The sequence below is a fragment of the Prorops nasuta genome, unplaced genomic scaffold, assembly GCF_024137725.1.
Source record: "Prorops nasuta isolate Cenicafe-Biocafe unplaced genomic scaffold, Cenicafe_Pnas_1.2 PNAS00008, whole genome shotgun sequence".
Classification (NCBI taxonomy): Eukaryota; Metazoa; Arthropoda; class Insecta; order Hymenoptera; family Bethylidae; genus Prorops; species Prorops nasuta.
The window spans coordinates 9,067,901-9,095,369 of NW_027116805.1; the positions used below are offsets into that span (position 1 = coordinate 9,067,901).

Genomic DNA, 27,469 nt, shown 5'->3' on the forward strand with positions numbered 1-27,469 from the left:
TCACAACCTTAATCTTGCGCCAACCTGTTTTTCAACCATGGCACGAGTGCCCAGAGAGTCGAGTCGCAGCCGCCGCCATCAAACCGCAAACTCTGCGCTAAATCCAAAATTAACAAAAGTCTTTTTTTAGACAATTCCAAAGTTTCAACTACAGCACATGCTATATAGCCACAAGGTTTTTCGAATACCCTCTACTGCATTCTCTTGCAAAGATGCATCGTCTCCAAACATGAATTTCAAATAACAAATCAAATCTATGACCATCTGCAAATGATATAAACAGTCGCACATTGATTTCCGCAACTTTTCACTCTTTATATTTATGACCGCTAGCATTTCCCCAGAGTTACTCGTCAACCGAAATAAATTATTGTTACATCTCCATAGACATAGAGCCTGCATCTGTATTATTGACATTAATTATTCCATGATAATTTATATTTTGCATTTGGAGGCTTTATCCGCATTCCAAGGGCATCAGGAATATAAGGTGGATCGAACTGTGGTCATTTTAACATATCCAAATAGTTTTCTTTTGTATATTTTCTTCGTCTATATATAGAGAGACGTCTGTACATCGACTTGCGGAATAACAAATGATTTATATCTATTGGGATCTGACATAGTTGAAGCGCGCTCCAAGCGGTAAAAGATGAAAGCAGACGAAGCCCTGCAGGTTTTACATTGATTCTTATGGATATTTTTCAATAAATTGTCATTTATTATTAAAAACCTTATACTGCAACTTTTGAATTTGGGAGAAAAGTTTGTTACAGATATTTTTCATCGAAATCATTACAACTCTCCTGTAATTTCAATAGACATTTAGACACTTGGGCTAGCTTTCATGCGTCATATTCGTTTTTTTATTTATCTATATATATATATATATTAGGGTGGTGATTAAAAAAAAATTTTTTGACGGATCCTTAAAAAACACTAGTATTTGCTGAGAAACTACAGTGGTTGAAACCTGTGGCCTGACACAAATGATGGAAACACGTGCCTCATTGCGATCAAATATAATTTTCGAAGAATTTTACAGTTTTTCGCAGATAACTCATGAAATATTCGATTCCATGAAAAGATGTATATAACCTTTTCTCTGCAGAATTAAATTCTACATAATAAAGGTTCTATACATTTTTCTTCTAGAATGCATACCAATCGAGATATTGCTGAAAAATCGATCCTCTTTTTCGTTTATACACATTATATATTGACATATGCTCATATAAGTAGTTATTCTTATTTCGCTTTAGTGTTACACATTTTATTTCTCTTAATTTAATAAAATATGTTAATTGTACGGTAAACTAAAAATAATTATTCATATGAGCATATGTCAATATATAATGTGTACAAACGAAAAAGAAGATCGATTTTTCAGCAAAATCTCGACTAGTATGCATTCTAGAAGAAAAATGTATAGAACCTTTATTATGTAGAATTTAATTCTGCAGAGAAAAGGTTATATGCATCTTTTCATGGAATCGAATATTTCATGAGTTATCTGCGAAAAACTGTAAAATTCTTCGAAAATTATATTTGATCGCAATGAGGCACGTGTTTCCATCATTTGTGTCAGGCCACAGGTTTCAACCACTGTAGTTTCTCATAAAATACTAGTGGTTTTTAAGGATCCGCGAAAAAATTTTTTTTTAATCACCGCCCTAATATATATATATATATATATATAGAGTCCGCCCACGTGTCAGATCCCAATAGCCTCTGTGTGTTTTCACGATCCTTTTAAAGGAACATCCGTCAAATTTCGCATCCCCCAATTTGATTTATTACCGATAAATGCTTTTCCCACTTTTCCATGAAATTTTCCTACGAATTTTTCCCGGGCAGAGTAAACCTTGTTCCCTATATAGCTCCCATAAGATTCACAGCACGTCAACTATATAGCTTCGCTATTTTGGCCTGAGGAATTCTTTGCGAAATACGATAAGAGGGTCTCTACGTGCAGCTTTAAAAACTCTGATAAGGTGCACAATGGGTCGCACGACGTAGTACACCGCGTACGGCTCTTACATTTAATTCACAGTATCTCTCACAGTTTATCGCGCTGCGCAAGCGAGCCACAGCGCTTGCGCGTCTCATTTTTTTTATCCAAGTCCAATAATAAGAAGCGACGATCCGCTCGAATCGATGCCTCTCCAGATGTGGTACAAAGAAAAATCTTCTTCCCGCTTCGCGCGCGCGCAATCTCCATCTGTGTATCGGCAAATTTCCACTCTCGCCTTCCAATTAAACGAGCAAAGCAAATTTCATTTCCTGCGCACTACAAGAAATATCACAAATTTCTTCTTTCCCCTCGCATCGTCATTTTCTCCATATCGAATCATTTTCAACATGATATTGAAATGTCGCGCGAGGACATATAGCTTTCTTTATTTTTCATTACCATCCAAGCATTGCGCCAAGTTTGGATCGGTATAAGTGACAGTTCTTCCCTCGCTAGATCATTCCTTCGAATATCGAAATTCTGAGAAAATATTCAAATTTCGAGGGGAGCTACGAAATTGTTGTTTCTTCAAATAGCCAGTAAAGATTGACGAGCGTTGGGGAATAATAATAAAAAAGAAAAGCTGTGCTATTCTCTCTAAACACACTCTAGCTGCGCCAAGCTAGATTGAGAATTGGGACGTGCATGGCTGCGACACGGAACGACACGTTACACGCTCTACTGTGCCACGCTCCGGCAATTTTGGAAAATCGCTTGACAGCCAGGACCTACCATAACGTTTCTCCCCCTCCTCTAACCCAAAAGCTAATTCATAAATCTCATTCGTTTCACCGGAGCCTGCCTGTCCGCCCGCCCACCCGCGTATAGCGACATGTAAAAATTATCTCCAAAGAAACCTTTGAAATTTGACAGAAATAGGCGCGCGCGCGCGCGCATTATTCCACTGGCACATTAATGGACTGCACGCTTGCTATTTCGGATAATGTGAAATCACTCGTACACGTGGAGAGACGAATGTGTGTGCGTTTGACTTATCGATTATCTCGAGAATGTCCAAAAATAAACAACGAAAAGCATGCTCGACTTTTTTTCGATCGTCCGATTTGCCCGCTCTCGACCAACCTTCGTCCCCCCCCCCCCCCCCCCCCATACAGCTTTGTATTTCTTTCTACGTGCGCGCATGTGTGTTTGCTTACATTTTTTGCCATCCAACGCAGCCACGTCCTTCGCGCGAAATCTTTAAAATACAAAATTCGCATCGTCTCAGTCTCTCGTGCTACTCTTCATTCATATTGAATTATGCACTTGTATTTATAAAGCTCGCACACACACACACGCATACGCGTTTGATTACGTAAGTAATATTGAGGGGGTCAATTACAAGAGAATCGTTTGTGCAAAGCTTCGTTGATCGTTTGTATTTATTTGTGAGTGAAGGAAGGCATATATATGCGCTTTTGTAGACGTCTAAAGCAATCGACTTTTCACCATTACTACAGTACATTTTAATTTGTGGTAGAGTATAAACGCAATTCATAAATTTTACCAGTTGCCTGTTATCCACTTGTATATTTGCAATTAAATAAATCGTTTATGCTTTTATTCTGTCGACAGTGTTTATCTGCGTAAAAAGTATTTTTTTCAACAGTAGTTATAGTCTCGTGTGTTAATTGTATTTATGAAAAATGTGTGCGCGTGTTCTACGGTAAGAAAATATTGTTTATCGAAAGAATAGATTTTTGGCGAGATACACGGAAAATAATAAAAAGGGGATATCGAATAAAATTGGAAAATGGGAAATTTAACATGACACGCGCAACAATAACGTAATCACCAGGACACGCAAGAAAATCGATCAACTTTTACCAAGTGCTTCGACTCTAATCGAGTTTTACCAATTGTATATTTTTACCATAGCATTGTTTGGACCATAACAGCTGATGATTCTTTGCCATGTAAAATTGTATATTCACAGTCAAGAATCACACACATATTTGCAAATTGCATTGCCTATAATGGCTCGTAAAAACTATTTAAATATTTACTTGAATTGCGTAATGATTGTTTCGGTATTTAAAAAATACATTTCTTCGGGAAAACTTATTTCTAAGCACACGTGGACATGCAGCAAAGTATGCCACGTAAGAGTAATAATGTCAAAGAAACATTCATCAAGTTGAGGCAATTAAGAGGAAGGCGTAAATAATTGTAGAAATTATCAGAAGACGAGAAGCACAAGAAGAAGAAGAAGAAGAAGAAATAAGAGTTGTCACGCACAAGAGGAAAGAATAAACAAGTCTACTTGACATGGTGAAGGAAACGCGACCACACATTGCACAAATCTACGGCAGATTACTTATCGATGTAAACATGACTAAATAAAGGGCTTTCCTGCTTATGGACAGTAAAAGCTTTCTGCGTGTTTGTCTTTCAAGGTTAAACTTCAAGTTTTATCCAGCTGTAATTTCTTACAATGGTCTTTTCGAGCTTGCTTGCGGGTAAACACACAAGATTTATTTAACGAAGATGATAGCTATAGAGGAGTTGTCTGTTGGAGTTGGAGAAATTTTGGAAAATTCAATTTGAAGAATGAAATTTGGTGTAAGGTGGCTGGAATGCTTTTAATGAAAATCTGCGCGCGAGGAACGAGCTAGCTGCTTCAGGGCTTTCGAGCATCCAGTTAGGTTGTTGGCTAACAATGTCGCGTGCAAGAAATAATGAGTTTGCGGAAAACCACCCTTGTACCAGCCAACCCCCCCCCCCCCCCCCAAGTGTACGCCTCTCTCCAACGAAATGCATGTTGCCCATTATAAAATTGACGCGTCAATGTTTATTTCCACTTGTACGATTTACGAGAGAGAATTACAGTTTTCTATCATTTTTCTGCCAGCCTCCTCGTCTCTTAATCTCGTCGCTTATTGCCGCACAGTCGGTAATCGCTGAGGAAATGCAGACTCGCGCGAGTATAACTATAATTCGATCGTTCATTCAACTTTCAAGTTGCGTTTATCGAAGAAAAAGAACAACATTTGCACTTTGTCTAGCTTAAACATTGAATTTAAGATGAAATAATACATTTCTCTAAATACTTCTCTTCTAAGCTCTCCTGCCACCCATGCACTACATATATATATATACTTACCAAAATTTCATCAAGATTTCGAACGTTATTACAAGTTGAAATTAAAAGTTTCAAGTGTCACGTGTTACTGCTACGAAATGCAACTTGTTTGCGTGTGTTCGTTAACGTCTCAATATCTATTTCCATGCACTTGGGACTTTGAAGAAAAGGGTCAACTTTTTTATCAATTCTTCTCATGCACCAATTTGGTTAAGCTCCTCTGTCGGTCATTACTAAAATTGGCAGAAATCTTGATAGTTTGAGTGGAAAATTCCTATCGTACCTCTCGTACAACAACAACAACAAAACAAAGTAATGCATCGTCAATTGCTGATTTTCATTTAAAATTTAAAGTAATAGAAGAAATAAATCTGTGTGTATCGCGCGCGCCGTTCCTCTCGTAAAGCTCCTACCTGTCACTCGCTACTGAAATTTCATCGAGTCTTAAAAATGAATTTCAAATTGAAATTGAAGGTCGATCGGTCTGTTCTTATCAGAGGGATTCATTAATAATTTTATTCATCGGGTTTGCTTGTTCCTTGTTCATTAAAATCTGCCATTTTTCATTTCTTTCCTCGTCGCGCGACCGGCAAAAGAAAAAGAGAAGAAATGTTTTATGAAATATTGATTCGACCATTCTCTCGGACTATCATGAATATTACAAAGTTCGCCAGCTTCTTTTTCCCGCCGCGTTGAATTGAGACTTGATGAATGGGGGAAGGAGAGAGAGAGAGAGAGAGATAAGGAAATTAAGTTTCCTCTTAATGAAGAAAATGTCAAATCCAATTTAACTTTTATTCCAAGTTTTTCATGTACTACAGACGGATAAAATATCGCGAATAAAATTTTTTCGTCCTCCTCTCAACTTTTATTTCAACTTTATCATCGATGCTTGACGCTTCTCATGATAAACGCGCCACCATTAACACAATTTTATCGCAACGTCATATTAAACAAAATTATTCCTCCATTCTTTCTACAATTATATTTCGTTTTCTATATATATATATAGAAATGTTTACGTGTGTTTTTCACAGCCAGACCTTTACAATCAAGGACTGAATTTGATTTCAAGTGTCTGGTTGAACAAGTCAGATAAAATAACACGCGAATAAAATTTTTCCATCCGTTCCCCTTCCCCCACCCCCCCCCCCATCCCCTCTTCTCTCAACTTTTATTTCAACAGTATCATCGACTCTGAACGATTCTCACGATAATCGCACAACGATTAACAAGATTTTATCGTAACATGATATTTAAAGAGAAAAAAACAATTTTCCATTGTTACTACACAATTGTATGATCTTTTAAATGAAATATTTTTTTTTGCCTCTTTACAACGAATGACCAATTTTTATTCCAAATTTGGTAGTGTATCGAGATGAAATATCGCGAATAAAATTTCTCCATCCTACTCTGAGATTTTATTTAAACGGTATAATCGATTTCGAACAATTTTCACGATAATCACACAACGATTAAGAGAATTTTATCGCATCGCGATATTCTATCAAAATTATCTCTCCATTATTTCTATAATTATGAATTTTGCAATGTAAACAACGACAGAGTGTACAATCAACGACTGAATTTAATTAATGAATACGAGTTTATTTATCACGCAGCTGGCACGAGCTTCTCTCTCTCTCTCTCGATCGCAGGCATCCGTTTGTTGTTCCCTTGCTCGTTAATTCGGTGCTATATTTTCGAAGGATAACGATGAAGCAGGATAACTTTACTACACTGGCAAATCCACTTTAACAGTAATCGGATACGAGATATTGCAACGATAAGGAAATCAAGGCTAGAATTACAGGAAGCTTTCACGCTAGTTTTATTTCCCTCGTCCAAAGGCCAGAAAAGAAAAAGAAGAAAAAAATATTCGAATCTCTTGCAACCATTGTGCACAGTGTATATTCTCTTTATTGTTTTGTTTAGTAAGAAAAAATGGTATTTCGTTAAATGCATTATTATACAAGAGACAAGTTTGTCTCTATATATCGATGGATGAGCGTTAAATCTTGCACTACTTTGTTGATTTGAATTTCGTGCAATTAAGAGTGTGCACTGGAGATGTTATATAATTGGCAATTATATTTCTCTCGGATCGAATTTGATTCTGGTGCATGGATAAAAAGAGAGGTCTCGTTGTAATCAGGGATATCCCTCTCGTGGCTTTTTCCTTCCATCTCCTCTCAGCTCTCACTATTAGATAAGTTTCACAGCGGCATCTGCTGGGGATAGCTTTTCAGGGGATAAAAAGTGTGCGGAACCTTTACCATCCAGTTTTACGTCGGAGAGAAATGATAGAAACGAGGTTTGCTGAACAGTTTAGGGTCGGTGATCGAGTGTGCACCCCCTACACGCCCCACTCCGCACATGCGTATACAGTGTGTGTGTGTCTGTACACTATTATACACACCAAGTCTTCCTGCTGCTCTGCTGTTTTCTCTCTCACTCTCTCTCTCTCTCTCTCTCTCTCTCTCGAACCTTTTCTTCTTCTCAATCAAGTTATCCGCTGCTCAATAATAGAAAAAGGAAATCCTTCCACTGGCAAATATTCAACACGACGCATTTCCATATTACATTTTTTATTAATATATATGTGTGTGTGTGTGTATGTATATCAATAAATATCTCATTCATATTAATCCTTTATACTCGACACGTATATATGTATATGCAACTTTCTCCATAGTTCAATAATTTTCATAAATTATTGCTCATCTCTTGTTTTCGCCAAACAAACACAAATAGGAGATTATCGGAAGAAGATGAACAATGACGAAGAGAACGATATACAAAGGAATGAGCGAGAAAATTATAGAAGATTCCGAAGAAAGGGAAAAGTGACAATGACGACAAAATGAAAACAACAGCAATAAAATAATAAAAATCGTGAAATTAATAAAGTCCAGCACACAGAGAGGAAACTCCAGCACAATTTACTCTGAAAATGTAGAATTCTAATAAATATATATGTATATAGTCATCAGTATCTATACATAAACAGAAATATACACATTGATAGATAATATACATATATATATATATATGAGATAGCGAGACACATCGTAGATCTGCCGGACCCTGCACCCATCGAGAACAATATTATTATAATAATAACAACAACAACAATAGTAATAATAATAATATGAAAGATGTAGATGTAGAAATGAATCGGGAGAGAAACTACTGAACCAGCACACACCAATACTAGATGTGTACATATGTACCATCTTCGCTCTGTATATATTTATATATCTGTGTACGTGCGTGCGTGTCTGTCTTTTCCCGACAAAAGTTTACCAATCACAGCGTTTCTAAGGCTACAAGTGCACTCACAGACAAACATTCAAATCGACCACTACCACCGTCCAATAATCTCTCTACATAAATATTTATCTATACATATGTATATATACTATATATACATATGTATAAATAAATGAAGGAAAAGTAAATTGTTGTCACTGTTCCACGGAAGATATTTCAATTTCTGTCTATTTATTTGTGTGTGTGTGTGTGTGTGTGTGTTTGAAGCTGGTCTCTCTTTACGAATGTGTGCACAACTCTGCTCTGTGCATTTGTATATATAGGTAACCATGTGCAAAAACTTTAATATATATATATATATATTTTCACACTGTCTCAAGAAAATGGATAACGAGACGGCGGCAGGGGAAAATTGTGAGAAAAATGTGTTAACTTAAGATTTATATATACTTAAAAATGAAGAGAAATAAAGAGAGCAAAAAAGTGCAAGAGAGAGAGGAGAGAGAGAGAGAGAGAGGCAACAGTTTCCCGCACTTGGAACATGGAGAGAGCGAGGGAGGGAGAGAGAGAGAGAGATAAATATAAAAAAAAGAGAAATAGAGAAAAGTGTGGGGTGAAAAAAAAATGGAGGGGTGTTATGTTGGAATGTTTGTCTGTGTGCAGATGCAGCCTACTCGTTGTTGACTCGATGACTTGAGGATTCTCACGAGCGATGGATCGAGAGAGAGTCTAAGGGGTGAGAAGGCTTTAGGCAGGTCTACGATCTACGACAGGGATGAGAATGAGAGTGATCGTTCGCATTGGGTCCCGATTGGTCCCCGGAACTCGAGGCTACGCAAGGTGGTTGCGCATTCGAACGGTAAGTCTCTATAATCAACCAGTCAGCCTACACCAATTAACCAAGTCGGGACAAGCTCGGATTACCTGCGCACCTACAGTATCATGGTCGCCGGAAGCCACACCGATAACAGAAAACACATGCTACGAATACCAACACACACCGAAAGCTTATCTCGAACCTTGAGTGGATTGGACATGTTTCTCGCCACCGAATGCCATTTTTCTACTTTACCGACGATCGCTAACTGTGGATGCAACACTGACAACGATATAAACATTCGTGTGGCTCATCACAATACACTAACACCACCGAGTCTCAAGGCGCCACGCGCACGCACGCACACACACCCACCCACCCACCCACCGAGAAACAGCAATAAACCATTTTAACACGCGCCGCCGCTCTACTCTTTCCATATACCATCATCAGTTTTTCAATTTTATCAAACCTTAAGGCGATCTCGAAGCCAACTCGGTCGGTAACGATACACGCGTTCCCCCCGCCCCCATTTTTCATCATTATTCCCTTTTTCTCAGCACACTTTTTATATCACTTTTCAGTCGTCAAAGTTTTTTCTCAAAGGACGGCACGGAGAACACTTTCGGAGAGAAGAGATTTTTAGGTATTTCCTGGAGATTGGTACTCGAGAGTAATTTTTCAACCATTGGGAAACATTGTTTTTGAAATATCTGGTGGCACTCTAGTATTGCGATACCGACGATTATTCGCTTTTTATTATACGAGTACCGATAAATGATAGCGCAGCGTGTGTCTCACTTTTAAAATGTACATTAACGCGGAGCACTACTCGCAAAAGTGAATTAAACATTTGTGTGATACATTGAGTCGTCCATACGTAGAATACGATGAATTTATAAAAAAGGAACGATTTGTTTTTACAATCTAAGGGATCGATCAGTTAGTTGTATAAAATGGCGTTCCTTTTTTCGAAAAATCATCCGAAAGTCACAAGAGCTTGTCCAAAAGTCTGATGTTTTTACATTTTCATTTTATGCACTTGTTAAGATGATATTTTGATTCGAAAGTAAAACCGAGAATATACGCGATCCAGCAGAGTTTTAAAAATACTACAAATTGTATAATAGCTGGTTAATTTTCTTTTCTATAAAATATTTCAACACCTTGTTGGTTGTTTGCAAAGGTTGCTCTCTCTTTACCGACCCTTTTGAGAGAGTCTATGGATATACATACATTAATGCACCCCTTCACCAAACCACTTACGAGATATATGAATTTGTAATTATACATGTATTAGCCAATAAATGTTTGATCCGAAGCGACATAACGCGCGCGCTACATCCATAAAGCTGACATTTTCTATTACATCTCCTAATAGTGCAGCAGGTTTAATGGATCGCGAACGCGTATAGAATTTCTGAAATAATATTTTTTTAGTATAAATCAATGAATACGTGTGTTGGCGCAGAGTAGATGCCAAGACTTACGGAGCTATTTATTATATATATATATATATATATATATGTAGTATATGTGTGCTATATAGGAGAAGTGTGAATTTTTTTACAAGCCAGATTTAGCGTAGGTAATAACTGCAGCTTGCATGCACAGATCCATCCTTGCCAATTTTATTTTCCTCCAAATACGTGATAAGCTTAAATTTTGTAGGTTAATTTTAACGGGGATAGCGCGGCTGCGGTTGTAAACGAGCAATAGCACATGCAGAAATGTTTAGATGCGTCCGTGGCCATAATTGCAAGGTCGTGTTTGTGAGATTACGCTCATGAATTTTTCTCGTGATAATTCGTGATTTACATGAGCATAATGGTCGAATAATGATAATGGGGGAAAAGGTTGTAATTTTCGTGCCGCAGTTGTCAAGTACGCGCGGACTGTGGCTCTATACATATATATATATATATATATATAGCTGCTTAATTCTCTCTCCTACTTCTTTTTTCCTTTTAATTGAATCGTCCAATTTTTGTGGAGGCGAGCGAGACGGAAACGTAAAAAAGAGAGCGCGGAGCGGGCGGCCGGTGAATATTCGCTGCAGATGGAGAATAATTTCCCCTATTATCTTATCGCGCTGCTGCAAAATGTCGTAAAAAACTGATTGATAAAGCGAAACGCTAATCGATTTATGTCGCTCGTTGATCAATCGAATTGTTCATCCCGCGAGGCTCGATAAAAGCGCGCTTTATTTCCACGATCCGCTGAGAAATTGCACGATATCGCTCTGCCGTTATACGTCGGAAAATGTAGCTGCGTGCACGCGTGTGTGTGCACCAATCCCAACTGGAATCTGCCGCGTGCAAAGCCTGATGCAATTAACATTTATCGTGCAATGGCCGCGAGTATCGCCAATGTAAATCGATGGACACGTTGATTAGAAATTACCGATGCATCGATCGCTTAATTTCTATAGAATGGAGGACTATAACCAGCAAATATATTATACGCAAAGTCCATCCTGTAGCATTCCTTTCTTTCTTTCTATATATATATATATTAGGGTGGTGATTAAGAAAAAACATTTTTTTGGCGGATCCTTAAAAAACACTAGTATTTGATGAGAAACTACAGTGGTTGAAACCTGTGACCTGACACAAATGATGGAAACACGTGCTTCATTGCGATCAAATATAATTTTCCAAGAATTTTACAGTTTTTCGCTGATAACTCATGAAATATTCGATTCTATGAAAAGATGCATATAACCTTTTCTCTGCAGAATTAAATTCTACATAATAAAGGTTCTATACATTTTTCTTCTAGAATGCATACCAATCGAGATATTGCTGAAAAATCGATCCTCTTTTTCGTTTATACACATTATATTGACATATGCTCATATGAGTAGTTATTCTTCTTTCGCTTTAGTGTTACACATTTTATTTCTCTTAATTTAATAAAATATGTTAATTGTACGGTAAACTAAAAATAATTATTCATATAAACATATCAATATAATGTGTACAAACGAAAAAAAGGATCGATTTTTCAGCAAAATCTCGACTAGTATGCATTCTAGAAGAAAAATGTATAGAACCTTTATTATGTAGAATTTAATTCTGCAGAGAAAAGGTTATATGCATCTTTTCATAGAATCGAATATTTCATGAGTTATCAGCGAAAAACTGTAAAATTTTTCGAAAATTATATTTGATCGCAATGAGGCACGTGTTTCCATCATTTGTGTCAGGCCACAGGTTTCAACCACTGTTAGTTTCTCATCAAATACTAGTGGTTTTTAAGGATCCGCGAAAAAATTTTTTTTTTAACGACCACCCTAATATATATATATATATATATATATATATATATATAAGGTACGTGCAAAATGTCGCGCGCATCAAGTCGATCTTCAAGAAAAACTTAGCGGCCGAGCACAGCTTTGAGATCGTCTCAATAGGCTCGCCCATTTAAAAATGCGAAATTTAATCCAGAATGCTTCGAGAGTGCGAATTACAATCGATCGATGATAAAGAAACACGCGTATGTATATATATATATATATATATATATATAGGTGTAGGACAGGTAGTGGCATGCATGAAAGAGTTTCTCATCTTGAGGCGTTGCACGTTCGATTTTTGAGAAGCTGATTGCTGCGTTTGAGGGTGGGAGCGAATTGTAATTAAAAGATGGGGTTGCATGCATGGTATGGAAACGAGGTAAATGGTGGCGAGGTCACCCCCTACATGGCTGTATCGACCTCTCTCGCATACAGGCCGCCACGCAGGCTACCAGCGCACCCCATGACCTCCCATAGGGGTGCGCGGGTGGCAGCAGGGTAATCGCACAAATATCACGAAAACCCGCAAACGTTCTATACTCCCTGCGATAATGAAAATCTCCAACGTTCAATTCTTTTTTAAGCACAAATCCTTGTATAATCACCCACTTGATCATGGCAATCTTCCGCCATGCATCTCTCACTCGCATGCATGCACGTATATGTATATATACGTGTAAATATATTTTAGCCAAATCCCAGCCCTTGGAGCGTCGTGCCATTTCCATCGAACTATGCCCGCACCACGCAATCGTGGACAAATTGCGAGGTATGATCGAACGGATGAATTTGAATTACTATATGAGAAAAGTTTGTTCCAATAAGTGTTGATATTGCGCGTTTATTCGGCTGAGTGATTATTTTCATGGAAATTAATCGTTTTCAAGTTTCTCTCGCGTGGAAGTTTGTGGTATACAGTGCGTTGAGAAGACTTGCAAGGAGGTTCACGCTCATCAAGCCGGAGGAGCTGTGCGAGGGGCCCCGAGTTGGCCCGAAGGCTGCATGGCTGCTCGGTTAGAGGTCAGCTTTGGTGTACGTGTATAATGCATCGTGTCTCGAAATCGAGATGCTGCTATATATCGGCCGGAATCGTCCATTATCCAAAATCTCAATTTCGCCGCTCCTCTGGAAGACCTACGAGAGCCAATATCCGGCTTTAATAGTCCTGCCTGCGAGGGTCCATCGTACGTACGTATACCGTGTTACCTCATCGTGCGCGTTATCATCCAAACTCTCTCTCTCTCTCTCTCTCTCTCTCTCTCTATATATATATATAGCACTGCAGTTAACCTCGTCAATAATACATTTCATAACCCTAGCTTCTCTTCATGCAAAAACCAACAAACTCCACGATTCTCTTCTCTCATCGTTCCACCAAAAATCCCGGCCGAGATTGACCCTTAAAATGATCAAAAATCACGTCCTTTCTGTAAATCCTGATATGCGCAATCTTTCTTCGCGCACGGAAATGGAATGTTCTTTTTCAGTGCTGCCAGTTGAGAGGGAGGAAAGTAATGGGTCGGGGTAAATTAAGACTCGATTGTTTCCGAGAGGAGAGAGCTATAGACAATAAGATAAGGGATCAAGTTTGCAAACATAAATCCATGATCGAATATCGCTATTTCGCGTCTCTGCGGAATATATTGGGCAGAACCGATTGGTGGATCGAGGAACGTAAAGCTGACTCGCGCATATCGCCAGTCGAGTTTATAATATCGAACTGGTGGACCGCTTCATAAAATTCGATGCTTCGTTCGTGCAAGTTTTATGCCGTGGAAAAATTCGGATAACCTATATATATATATATATATATACAGTATAGTATATAGCTGCGATTGGATAAACGTAAGAGAATCTCTCTATTAATCGTGCTTCTTTTTAATAAACCGAGTCTCAAGGGGATCTTTCAGCTGTGCGATAAATATAGTTGTAAAAATGTCCAAAGTTTTCGCTTTCAACCAAGGCTCGCTCTCTACACAGAGGTGTAATCGTATTTCTCGTAGTATGTACGTACGTACTGCAAGAGGCCATCGTGTGTATAGATAGACGCTCTCGGTCGGTAATGCAGATTCTCAAAAAATTGTCGCTATGTACGTAGAGAATTTCGTAGCATTGATTTTGCGCGGTAAGAGAAACAACGCTGCAGGTCGGGTTATATCTAGTTGAATTAGGTGGAGAGCTTGGGGTATCGCTCTATCGACTCAAGGGGAAGCGAAATTCTCTCTAACCGATAACTCGATTACCAAGTTGTTAAGGAACACCGAGAACGGACATTTATATAGCCAGGAGGAGATTGTCGTGTCAGGACGTGTACCATATCGAGTGTATATACCGATCGCATTACATATAATCTTCAAATTTTCCCAAAGTACTTCTCTCTCTCTCTCTCTCTCTCTCTCTCTTCGTCAGACCTTGCCACAATGCGAGGAGAAGAGAAACTAAGTACTCGCTATAATTTCATCCTCTGCGACGTTAGACGCGGTACGTGTGCCAAATGCACACACTCGACACGATTCTCCATTTTTCTCAACGCAGAGAATTTCATTATTTCAATGTATATATATTAGAGTTTTATTGACATAAATATATAAGAAAAATTGGTATACCATATATAGTTGGCCAGGAGAAATAAGTGTGCAATGGCCACGGATCTCTGCTAATAAGATTCGAGTGAAAGTCCGCAGGGGTCGAGAAGCTGCTCTCTATATACCATATAGCTATATAAGCTCTAGTGTAGTGGCCGGTCTATAATGACGTTTACACTCGACGTATCTCATATATTCCGTGTGGATTCCGCAATCAGCGACACATCCTAAGATCGCATCGGTGGCCTCAAAGGGGTATTTGATTGCCAGTCGCGTGTTGGCCAACAGCTCCAGTTGCCAGCAAGCATCTAGTGTGTGCCTCGCGGCATTAGTCTTTCCGCATTCTCGCGTCTCTCTCTCTCTCGGTGTATACCGTCGGCCGTTACGTTCCGGGGCCCCCCGATCCATCCAGACCAGTCCGAATCAAACTCGCACGCCTCGAAAAACACAAACACTCGGCTAACCTCCCATTAATTTCAAGCGCGAGCTCCGACACTCGCTCTCCCTCCCTCGCGCCTACGTTTTCCCTTAATTTATGTCCCTATAGTATACGCGACAACTGCATGGGCGTAACAAAAATATTCCAACTATGCGTTATCCATTGGAAGAAATATGATGCGCGAGAAGAACAAAAAAAAAAAAAAAAAGAAGAAGAAGAATGGAGTAATTTGAGTCGCGCGCGCGCGGTGAGACCTTTTCTTCTCTTTGGCGAGTCGAAGGTATATATGATAATATAGGTTGGAAAATGGGGGTGCGAGGGAGGGCTTTGCGAAAGACTAACGAGGGCATCCATCAATCGTCTTTAGGAGGCTGGAAAAAATATCTCGTGATTAATATCGGCTTTGACCCGTGGGACCAATCGAGTGGCCGCGGCGATGTAGAGCCGCGCGAGGGAGGGGGTGGGGGGGGGGGGGGGGGGGGGACAAGCAACCTGCAGTGCACGCGCGCGCGCAATCTATTTCAAACGAAGATGCATCGTCCTCGACGGACGGACGGGCGGGTGGCATCGGTGCGTCGAGTGCCACTGGCCGATATTGAAGTATTCCCTGCGATATAGCTCGTACTATACCAGCAACGTGCTCAATATCGACATTGCTACTATATGACACGTACGCATACATCGTATGTACAACCAGTCACAGACTCGCCGATGAATCAATAAGTCACGTCCGAGAAGTCTACAACTCCATCATGTTACTCTATATCGCATTTCCACGCGGATTTGTTTGATTCTCTCGTCATTTCTTCCCCACTTTTATCGCCTAAATTTGGCAACAACGAGTCGCACTCCAAATATGCTACTCTACGTACCTTAATTGAGACGCGGGCACAGCAATAACCTTTCTCACACATCAACGCCAATCTCTCGCTGGAATAAAACCTCGCGTTATCGAGAGACAATATATATATATATATATGGAGAGGAAATCGCTATATCAGAGCTCCTTTCTTCCAGGCTATATATTGACACGGCGAGAACAATGTGTTGGCGGTAAATTTAAAGAGGTGAAGAAAATAGTTTCTAATCCGAGGTTTATCCTCGCATCTGTTTTAGGTTCAACCGCGCACAAAAACGACACAACGGGAAATGGGAGGCCGGCTCCCCTATTGGCAGAGCCCCGATATGGCGCCGCACCTCAGCCTTACGGTGAGTGGATATTGAACACTTGAATTCAACATATGTATAGTCGCGAACACGAGACTTTGGCACAACTCTAATTGCTTCGCTATAGGAACCATCGCAGCATATGCGTCAGAGCATATCCGTCGCGTCGCGTCGCGTCGTCCAGTGAATTTTTCCGAAAATCATCCATCCGAGCGTTTGTCATCCGTACGCGACGACTCTCTGGGTCCGTGCGCACAGACATTTCCCTCCGAGAGGAATCAAAACCCTAATATATATACATGACCTCTATTCTTTCATCAAACTTTTATACTATTCGACTTGTTGTTGAACAATACTCGCGATTGGTTGAAAAAAGAATAAATGATGGAATTCTCGCTTTCGAGTCGAGTGATGTTTGACGATCGGTCATCGCCACGATGGATCGTAACGATGAGTCGGAGGATTTGGCAAAAGAAGGAAGGAAAGTCGCTATCGGGTCCGTGACGTACGTGCAAAATCAATGAATCGATCATAATACAGAATTTCATCGGAATCGAAGCCAAGTTCGAGTCGTCTCGCAGTAATTCGATCGCAGCCTCTCGAGGCATTACTATATCAGCCACAGTGTGTTTTCCATCGACGTTCTTCTTCCATCGTTCCGAACGTAATCCCATTGTCGTTGAACTATCCAAATGTCGCAATTTGCTGAAAATCAACCATTGCACGATTAACGAGCGAGCGAGCGAACGAGCGCCAATACTTTATCCGCGCGGCACTCTGATTCCTTTCGACCGAAAACTCTTGTGAATTTTTCTCACAAACCACCACCCCCGCGATCTAGCGCGAGTAGCACATATGGAGCAAAATAAATGAGCAGGCATTGCGCCGCAGTTGAGCGTCGAGAGGAGAATTATGCTACATGCCATGCGGTATTATCCGCGCGAATATTCAATTATCTCGCGCGTTTCGTTAATCATGTGAGAGGATTCATCTTGGTTGGTGGAGTGGCCGCGGTCCATTTGATTATGCGCTTCACCCAGTTTCGCCAAAGTTGTTAATGGGAGATTTTCTTACAGGATCGACGCCACAAGTAACCTTTCCACCCGGTGCCGGGCACGATCGTTACGAGGAGAGCTTCAATGGTCCTGCGACCTATGCGGAACCGTACGTCGAGCGTTATGGAATTAAAAGTGACTTTAGCGGTCGAGAGCCACTTCACCCCACGCCTCCAAGGCCTGGATACGTTCCCACTCTGGGACAAACACCACCATCCAGTACACAAGGCTCCGTCATGATGGTTTATGGACTGCAGCCTGATAAAGTCAATACGGATAAACTCTTCAACCTTTTTTGCCTATATGGAAACGTTACAAAGGTATATCTCGCTCTCCTCTCTCTCTCTCTCTCTCTCTCTCTCTCTCTCTCTCTCTCTCTCTCTCTCTCTCACTCACTCAATCCGCGACACTATATGGCGAATCTGGAAATGTGCCTCGAGAAGAAGCCACCTCTTCTTCTCTCCCCGCCCCGCCCGGCAGGAGAAGACATTATTAAGCCGGTAATCTTGCCTAGCAAATAAGCTACATTTATGAGACCACTTTCACGGCAAATGGCCGTCTCTAACTTAAAGCCCAAGTAATTTTAAAGCTGGATCCGAGAGACAGAGACAGAGAGAGAGAGAGAGAGAGAGAACTCGATTGTTCGAGAAAGGGTCTCCCGGCTGTATTTTTAGAACTACTTTACAACGCTATTATCAAATCGTTCGTGTCTCAATTGTCGGACGAGTGTGAATTATTTTATAGAACTGCGCGCGCGCGATGAGGGCATAAATTAAACGGTGATAAACGGACCATGATTCCACGAATAAAATAATTTTGCTGACAATAGTAAATCTCGCTGCTTTATCAGGCCTAACCGCAAGCTCCTTAGCAATAAGAGTGCTGCAATACGGCCGGCTCCTTATCTCTCTCTCTCTCTCTCTCTCTCTCTCTCTCGATCGCCATGCAAGCATGCAGCAGCAGCCCGGAAGGATACAAATATAATGCCACCGCCGCGCCGCCGCGATCAATCGACCAACCAGCTGTCCCTCCCCCGTTTCAACTATTCAATAACACCAATAAAGTAATTTCAACTTGCGCGCCATTGTGAATGCTGCTTTTATTACAGGAGCTATATATATATATATTAGGGTGGTCGTTAAAAAAAAATGTTTGACGGATCCCCAAAAACCACTAGTATTTGATGAGAAACTACAGTGCTCAAGAGACCTGTGGCCTGACAAATGATGGAAACACAATTTTCGGAAAAATTTTACAGTTTTTCGCAGATAACTCATTAAATATTCGATTCTATGAAAAGATGCATATAACCTTTTCTCTGAAGAATTAAATTCTACATAATAAAGGTTCTATACATTTTTCTTCTAGAATGCATACTAATCGAGATATTGCTGAAAAATCGATCCTCTTTTTCGTTTATACACATTGACATATGCTCATATGAGTAGTTATTCTTATTTCGCTTTAGTGTTACACATTTCATTTCTCTTAATTTAATAAAATATGTTAATTGTACGGTAAACTAAAAATAATTATTCATATAAAGATATCAATATAATGTGTACAAACGAAAAAGAGGATCGATTTTTCATCAATATCTCGATTGGTATGCATTCTAGAAGAAAAATGTATAGAACCTTTATTATGTAGAATTTAATTCTGCAGAGAAAAGGTTATATGCATCTTTTCATAGAATCGAATATTTCATGAGTTATCTGCGAAAAACTGTAAAATCATTCGAAAATTATATTTGATCGCAGTGAGGCACGTGTTTTCATCATTTATCTCAGGCCACAGGTTTCAACCACTGTAGTTTCTCATCAAATACTAGTGTTTTTTAAGGATCCGCGAAAAAAATTTTTTTTTTAACAACCACCCTAATATATATATATTCTATATAGTAATGGCAATAAGTTGTATAGTTTTAGCGACAATGGTATGTAGATGCCCGCGGCGGCGGCGTCGCTTGGATGCGCATCGCAGGAGCAACGCGTCTCGCTCGAGTGTTCGTCGCGAGTTGCGATTGCCAGCTCTCTGATAGAAATAACGCGCGAGGAGGAGGCAGCGCGGGTGATTAATCGGGCGAGAGGAATGTTTCGAGCGTGGCACGATCATCCACGTGTCGTCTTAGGAGTAGCCATGCTTTTCATGGCAGCGATAAATCAACAAGATTAACTACATTACTCAAACTTTTCAGGTCAAGTTCCTCAAGACGAAAGAGGGCTGCGCGATGATCCAGATGGGAGACAGTATAGCAGTGGAGAGATGTCTGCAAAATCTAAACAACGTGACGATTGGTACCGATGGCAGGCTTCAATTGGGATTCTCGAAACAAGCTTTCCTCTCTGACGTCACCAATCCATACATCTTATCGGACAAGTCAGCCAGCTTCAAGGACTTTACGGGCAGCAAGAACAACAGGTGATGAGTTTCGAGAGAGGGAGAGGGAGGGAGGTAGTTGTGTCGCAATCCCTGCCACGCCTCTTGAGAAAAATCCAATCCCAGCGCGCTGAATGGACCCTAACGAAGTCGGTTATAGCTATAGGCGACGAGGGTCCGAAAGGAGGACTCCTCCTGGACGAAAATCACATCGTACATCTCAATTGGACTGCACCCTTCGGCCCCTTGCGTCGATATCCGATCCGAGTGGCCCCGTGCTCTTCTCGCGTGTGCATCTCTCGGTCGGGGGAGGGGGGAGGCAGTCGGTCGATACTCATTGCGAAGCAATTGCTCAGCTCGGACTTGAAAACGTGTACGTGGGGCGATGAGCTTCTTGCCATTCGCGAAGCTTCCAATTGCAAGTTGAGAGAGCCTCCGGAATCAAAGGAGACAAAATAATGCCAGACGCATCGATCGATTCCTTCGAAATTCACCCCATTTCCTCAACGCCCCTCTCCGTATACGATACTTTGGAGAACGATAACTTTTTGACGCCGCGCGAGCTTCCGCAGATGGGAGTATAATTCGATTGTCTCGTGCGCGCTGGACGAGTTGGGATAATGGCGTAAACGCGCGGACCGTGATATGCATTCTCATCAACGAGTATCACCTTTCCTCAGGTTCCTCAACCCTGCAATGGCAAACAAGAATAGGATACAGCCACCATCGAAGATCGTACACTTCTTCAACACTCCCCCGGATCTCACCGAGGACACGGTGAATCGTGTGTTCGTCGAGCGTGGCATCGAAGCACCCACGACAGTCAAATTGTTCCCTTTGAAATCCGAACGATCCTCCTCTGGACTCATCGAATTCAGCAGCGTTGGCGTGGCTGTTGCTGCTATTATGGAGTGCAACCACACAGCTCTGGAAAATAGCAGTGAGTATATGGGAGACGCTGCACGATTCTGCAGCTGCGACTCTTCTTGCACTCTGGCCTTACTCGCTCGCTCGCTCGCACTGCAACTCAAATACCCATAGTGGTGCTGCAAATGTGTCGATGGCAGACGATATGGGACGAGAGTTGTGCTATAAGCCTGTCAAGCCGGATTATTTATCGATCCACTGGGAATAACTGTTCGGCAAACTCAGAACCGAAGGAAACAATGTTAAAGAGTTTGAATGTTAACCAACATCAATCATTATTAGCAGTACACACATATTCTATTGCATCCTTATTATTATCATTCGCAACCATATGTCTGTACGACAAAAGAAAATGTTCTTTTCAACTGGCGCAATTTATTCTCCCAGTACTTTTCATCACCAATCATGGATCATTGAAGATTGTTATTCATTTAAATGCATGTTTTCCATTGTACATTAAGCAGTAGTTGGAAACACGTTGGCTTCGGAAAACAATTTTATTCGACTGACAATTTATTCCCAGTGGTTCCAAAGCAGAGTCATTGGCTACGAAGAATCTTTGTTAATGAAAACCTATATATATACATTAATATATGTACGCTTTTCTCCGATAGATGGAAAGTTCCCGTACATAATGAAGTTGTGCTTCTCGTCGTCACGCACCATACCAACGACCTTCACGTCCAGCAGCGGTAGCACGTCGAGCAATTCCGCCGGTAATGGCCACGTCAAAATGCAGCAGGACTCGGAATAGAACGGCGAGGTACAGGGCCAGCAGCGTCAGCGTCAGCGCCAGCGCCCCTCTCTCGCCCTGCACCCGTTGTGTGCCCCTACGGGTACGGCCCTGCACCCAGCAACGATAACACTGTCCCCGGTCCTGCCACCCCCGGTACCACCACCTCTACCTGCAACCTGCGTCCTCATCGCTCCCACTCTCTACCCCACCGTTCAACCTCCTCCACCACCACCCCTCCCCACTTTCTGGCCCTATTGAAGAGACTCCCCTCCCCCCACCCCCCCCCCCCCCTCCCCCAAGAACCCACCGAGCCCACGAACCTTCAGCAACCACGTCCAAGCCCAAGCCACTCCAAGAAACATCCACTGACACACCTCGAAGATGCTCGAGAGTCTTTTCGAGAACATTGGAGAACGTCCTAGTTTCTATCGGATCTGTTCCACCTGGAGAACAGCTGGAGGATCCCACCCGGAAGACCTCGAGCATTTCTGGAGATGGGAACAATTCCAAGGTTTTTAATCCTCGGTTTTTTGTGGGGAGAGCCATAAGGGCTGGGAATATCCGGCGTCGGTGCGTATATATACACATATCAAGGGTTAGGAAGTAAAATCGGTAAGCTGCACGAGGAAGAGATTTGTGACTGCCTTGAGCCAAGATCACTGGAGCTTCAAGGACGCGAAGGTGTTTCCTCGTGGAGTGGACGGATGGGCGCTGCTTCCAGAGGCCCAGCACTCGACGTTGGACGTGTTTGCGCGTCCTCTGACGAAACGATTTGATAAAGAAGAAGAAGAAGAAGATGAAGATGAAGATGAAGATGAGAAGAAAATGTAGAAGAAGAGAGTACTCGTTCCTCGCGTTGACCATTTCTTGGGATCCAATTAACCGGTGGTTCCTCATCGGTCGCTAACAAGGGATACAATTAAGAGAGTGTTCAGAGGATCTGAATCAATTGTGTGCTTGAGGAACTCGTGTATTATTTGCGCTAATTATTATCAAGTCATGAGATTGTAGGCTTCCAAGCGGCGATTGACTGGCAAGAGTACTAGATAAGAGATTGCGTCAGGTGATACTCCGAGGTAAATGATTCTTGGCTGACCTCGTTTCTTTCGAGACTATCTAATTTTTCCAATTAGCGGATCTGCTCTTTAACGTACCAAGATTCATTTTCCCCGAGTGGTCCGTCGAAAGCGACGATTCACGATTATCGAAGACGTTGATGGCGCACGCGTCTCCTTCCTCGGACCAGCGGCAGCTCGATCACCTTCTCTCATTTTTAATTATTTATCAATCCTTTCATCCTTCTCGTATCTCCCCCACCCCCCCCCCCCCTCCCCTCCCCTCCCCCATATCTCATGGAATAAAATTATTCTTAACTTTTGTCAGTCAGCTCGTTTGGAATTTTAATGATAAGCATATCCCCCTGCTTCTCCAAGAGATAGTCTGTAAAAAAATGAGAAACTCCCCCCAAGCTGTAGTGTTCAGATTGCGACGACTGCGGTACTGTGCTTACGGGAAGCGAGTATCAAGCGCTCGTAGTATAGATTTTTGATCAGATCGTATCGTTCGGACTGTGAATTGAATTTTATATTACGCGGCATAAGCAAACATACAAACAAAAAAAGAAACAAAAAAACACAATAAGAACAATGAAAAAACGACAACAACACAATATATTAGTATCCCTCGGCAATATTTTGTCGGGCCGAAGGATGTTTTTATAAGAAAGGTTTTAGATCTCTGACAAATTTTGAAGCGAACCAAATGACTCTACTAAATAAATATAGACTTGACTCGGCCATACGTAAAGTAAGATAAAACGAGAGGGTCGGGATATAAATATATGCTATATATGTGGACCCTTTGAGAGATAGAACGAAAGGGAGAGAGAGAAAGAGAGCGCGCGCACGAGAGAGAGAGAGAGAGAGAGAGAGAGAGAGAAACGTATGTGTGAAAGAGATATCCGCCATTTTGTCCATTGAGAGAGACCTAAGCAAATGAGATATATGACTTAAATAAGAAAAAAAAAAAAGTTTATATTCGAGGCAATATTTGTTACAATACATTTCTAGGCGATAAGTTGGATATCATTTAAGTGGGTCGTCCAAGCTTTCTGCTGGATATTTGCAAAATGACGCGTGTTTGATTGCTAACGATTAAACTGGCGTTTCGATCACGAGTATCGACTTTACAATGTATCAATATGAATAATAAGGAAAGGTACTAAGCTAGAGATAAGGTAGCAGCACTAGTGTGGTGCACGATATCACACCAACCGTTCATTAACTGCGATTCCTCCTCATTAGACTTGTGTTCTGTTCCACGGCTTAGGTTTTTTTAGTCAGCCCAAGGAGGAGTGTAAAATTTTTTTCTACACCACATTCTCATATTTTTAATAGTAGACTTTTATTCTTAAAGCTATACGATTATGGTGTAACTATATATATATATATATATATATATATATATATATACATTATATATGTATATATAAATTGGATATAATGAAGTCTAAAGATAAGTTTTCGCTTAGATTTATACACATCACCTTTTATCGAACGAGACTACTCAGTTTAAATTAGCAGGACCTAAGAATTAATCAAGCTAGCAATTAAATCGTTAGGCCGTGTAACCATATCATAGTGAACTTTTTCTTTCTGTAGATATTATATGTGATGATGCGGAACAAGGCGTTTTATAATCAGCGAAGAATCGTCCCAGCTGATAAGAAGCGCGATCTATCGTTAATTCATTTTTCATTAGACAGGCGACTGTTTGCTTAGGATCATGGTCACTAGGACTTTTGATGGTGTGTGCATATAGTGTTATCTAGTCCTCATCCTTTTTCATGGACTTTGATTTGGAAGACTGTATACTCGGTCAGGACGATTCTTCCCTGATGAAAGCCAAGCTCCAAAATGTGATGTACATTAGGTACATTTTAAGAAGCGTAAATATGTATGCATCTTGAGAGACCGTGCACTCGTATGCCAGACTGTCGCGCTTATTTTCCGAGATTTTACCCGTTGTATTAAATCTGATAAAGCTGTAGTAAATATTACAACGAACACTTAAACTTACATTCGATTCGAAGCTGTTTTTCTCTAGCCGGGACGACAAAGCATAACTAACGATTTCCAGACGTCTCGATGTCCTTTACACGAGCGAAACCCCGGCTCCACTTTAGGCTTGACCCAGTCCCCATGCGATATCACTAAGATTAAAAATGTAACTTTCAATTTTCGTGTGAATAAACTAGAGATTACGAGTTCTAAGTATAATGGCCGTTTAGACTAGTTGATAAGGTAACTGTGAGAGGGACTAAGAGTAATTTTGTGCTTAGGGAGGTTTTTAAAGTTAGCTGCTTGTCTCCAAAGTGTCGCGCGCCTAGACTGTGCATGGAACGGTCGAACCTAAAGTGTATCGGCGGATTAACCAAAATTCACGTCACTGTGCACCAGAAGGTGATCCACCCATGGGGGGATTAGAATTTTGCTAGAGGAGGATCTATAACTCGGATAATTAAAACAAAAAAACCAAAAAAAAACAACAGAAAAAAAAACCAGAAAAAGACCTTTGTAAAATATATATTTCGCTTGTGAATCTGCGAAGGGACTGCGTGAATTTACTCGTTTGGTTCGAAAGTAATTTTCCGCGCTATTTCTCTATATACATATATATATATATATATATATATATGTATGTATGTATGTATGTATATATAATATTATATAAATAAAAATGTGTGTGCCCTTTTACAAAACAAATGAAAAAGGAAAAATGCACGAGAACAATAAGAGAGTGTACATATGTGTAATATCGTCTCATTAACTTCATTATAGTCATCCTCTGGTGGACAGATTTCAACATGTACAAAATTAAAGTATATTTGTAGCAAGTAGAAGTCTGTAATAATATACAGTATTCCAGGTAGAGTTGTAGCATGTGTAAACAAGATGACATACAAACACAGAGAAAACTCAAGGTTGTAAAGAAACCATTTGTGTCGATAATTAATTATAACAATGAAATTTGTTTAAATCTTAACGTACATATCCCATCTATATGTATATATTCGATTTAGTAATTGATATTGTAATTATTATTATTATATTATTCTATTATTATATTGTATTAATTATTAAAACTATTATTTATGGTCGCAATTTTGAAAAAATTGAGACAAATAAGTATTTTTAAGCGAATATTGCGTTTAAGCAGTTAGGTTTAATGTCCGTAGCTAAAAGGTTAGATAGGAAGTAGATACATATCGTTACTATTGTTATTAATTATTAGTATTGCTGAGAATTTTCTATCCACGCTTTGATCCGCCTTGGTCAAAGTTAGCATTGAGCGTTTTAAATAAACATTTCGTGGATTGGTTCGAGAGAATCCTCGCCGAGTTTAGCCTGCTTGAGAGTCTAGAGATGTGGGGGGAAGGTTTTTTAATGTATTTAAAATTAAAGATTGAAAATGGCAAAAAAGAAATACAAGAAAGCGGATCAATGCGTGATGGATCGTTCAGCGAATCCTAAGTATTACCATTGACATATACCTGTTCCACATATCAAGGTCGTAGGAATCCCTAGAACCACCACCACGTGTCATATCAATGTCTCTAACGATCCCTTAGACACAATTTTTACATACCCTTATACTTACCTTCCCCCTCCGCCTCCTCCTCCTAATCACCCTTGCCCCTCTGTATCTATCGCTTTCCTCTTTTTCTGCCAACATTTTCTACTCTTCACTTCCTTCAATCCGAGAGAAAGAGAGAGAGAGAGAGAGAGAGAGAGAGAGAGAGAGAGAGAGAGAGAGAGAGAGAACAACTAAAATTGCTGGGCAAAGAAAACAGCGTTTCTTCGAATATAACCGGACATTCGATGATCTAGCATAGAAACTTATCTAGGATAGATTCGAAAGGATTTAGATTTTCGATGAATGGATTAGGCAGCTTTGTAATCGACAGCTTTACAGTTGAACTTTAGAGAATAGATATAAGAATGATCGTGCTACAGTTTGCAAAAATGACACAGGCTCCACCTATATGACTTAATATCCATAGAAGATTTAGCTTTATCAGGCCTGTATCGTTTTCTTTGCTCAGAAATCGTTCCACCTTACTGTGTATTATCGATTGTACCCCAGCCCCGACCCAAAACCTCCCCTAAACGTCACTTCGTTATTATACATCTGAGCCAAAAGGTCTCTATGCTCTGTCTTCCCATTGCTGCGTCAAAAGACAAATTAGATATGATAAGGTTTGTTAATTGTATACATCGTACACTGAAAGATACACCGTCATCGCCACCCACGTTAACATGCAAACCACACACACACACACACACACATATATGTATACACCGACAAAACACTGCAAACTGGAAAGAAAGGACTCGCACTGCGTCAAGATAGTCCAAAACGGATCGGTAATGCTAATGTCTAACAAGGATGAGCCAAGATTTGTGATTTCTGTCATTTCTCCAAATAGGCTCCACTGCGACACGTGTTATGCGTGAAAACTTTGCCTCTGAATCAACGAGAAAAACCTGTGTTAACGATTAATCTGTAATGTAATTATTCAACTGTGTGCTTAATATTTTTTGCTAAAATTACTCGAGATCTGCTCTGCGGTTCTACTGTACAGATTTTTTTGTCTGGCACTCTTTTCGGCCAAATTCTGCATTTATATAG

General features: G+C 40.5%; 1 protein-coding gene across 1 annotated transcript in view; it reads left to right on the top strand.

The window, feature by feature from the left end:
• Positions 1-25,325, top strand: part of LOC136775333 (heterogeneous nuclear ribonucleoprotein L-like) — a 96,705-nt gene extending 71,380 nt beyond the window's left edge. Inside the window, exons 7-11 of the mRNA XM_066730017.1 lie at positions 16,631-16,723; positions 17,758-18,056; positions 19,934-20,157; positions 20,796-21,055; positions 21,657-25,325. Coding sequence (XP_066586114.1) covers positions 16,631-16,723; positions 17,758-18,056; positions 19,934-20,157; positions 20,796-21,055; positions 21,657-21,796 — 1,016 coding nt within the window. The 3' untranslated portion in view covers positions 21,797-25,325. The remainder of the gene's footprint in view (positions 1-16,630; positions 16,724-17,757; positions 18,057-19,933; positions 20,158-20,795; positions 21,056-21,656) is intronic.
• The last annotated feature ends 2,144 nt before the right edge of the window (positions 25,326-27,469 follow it).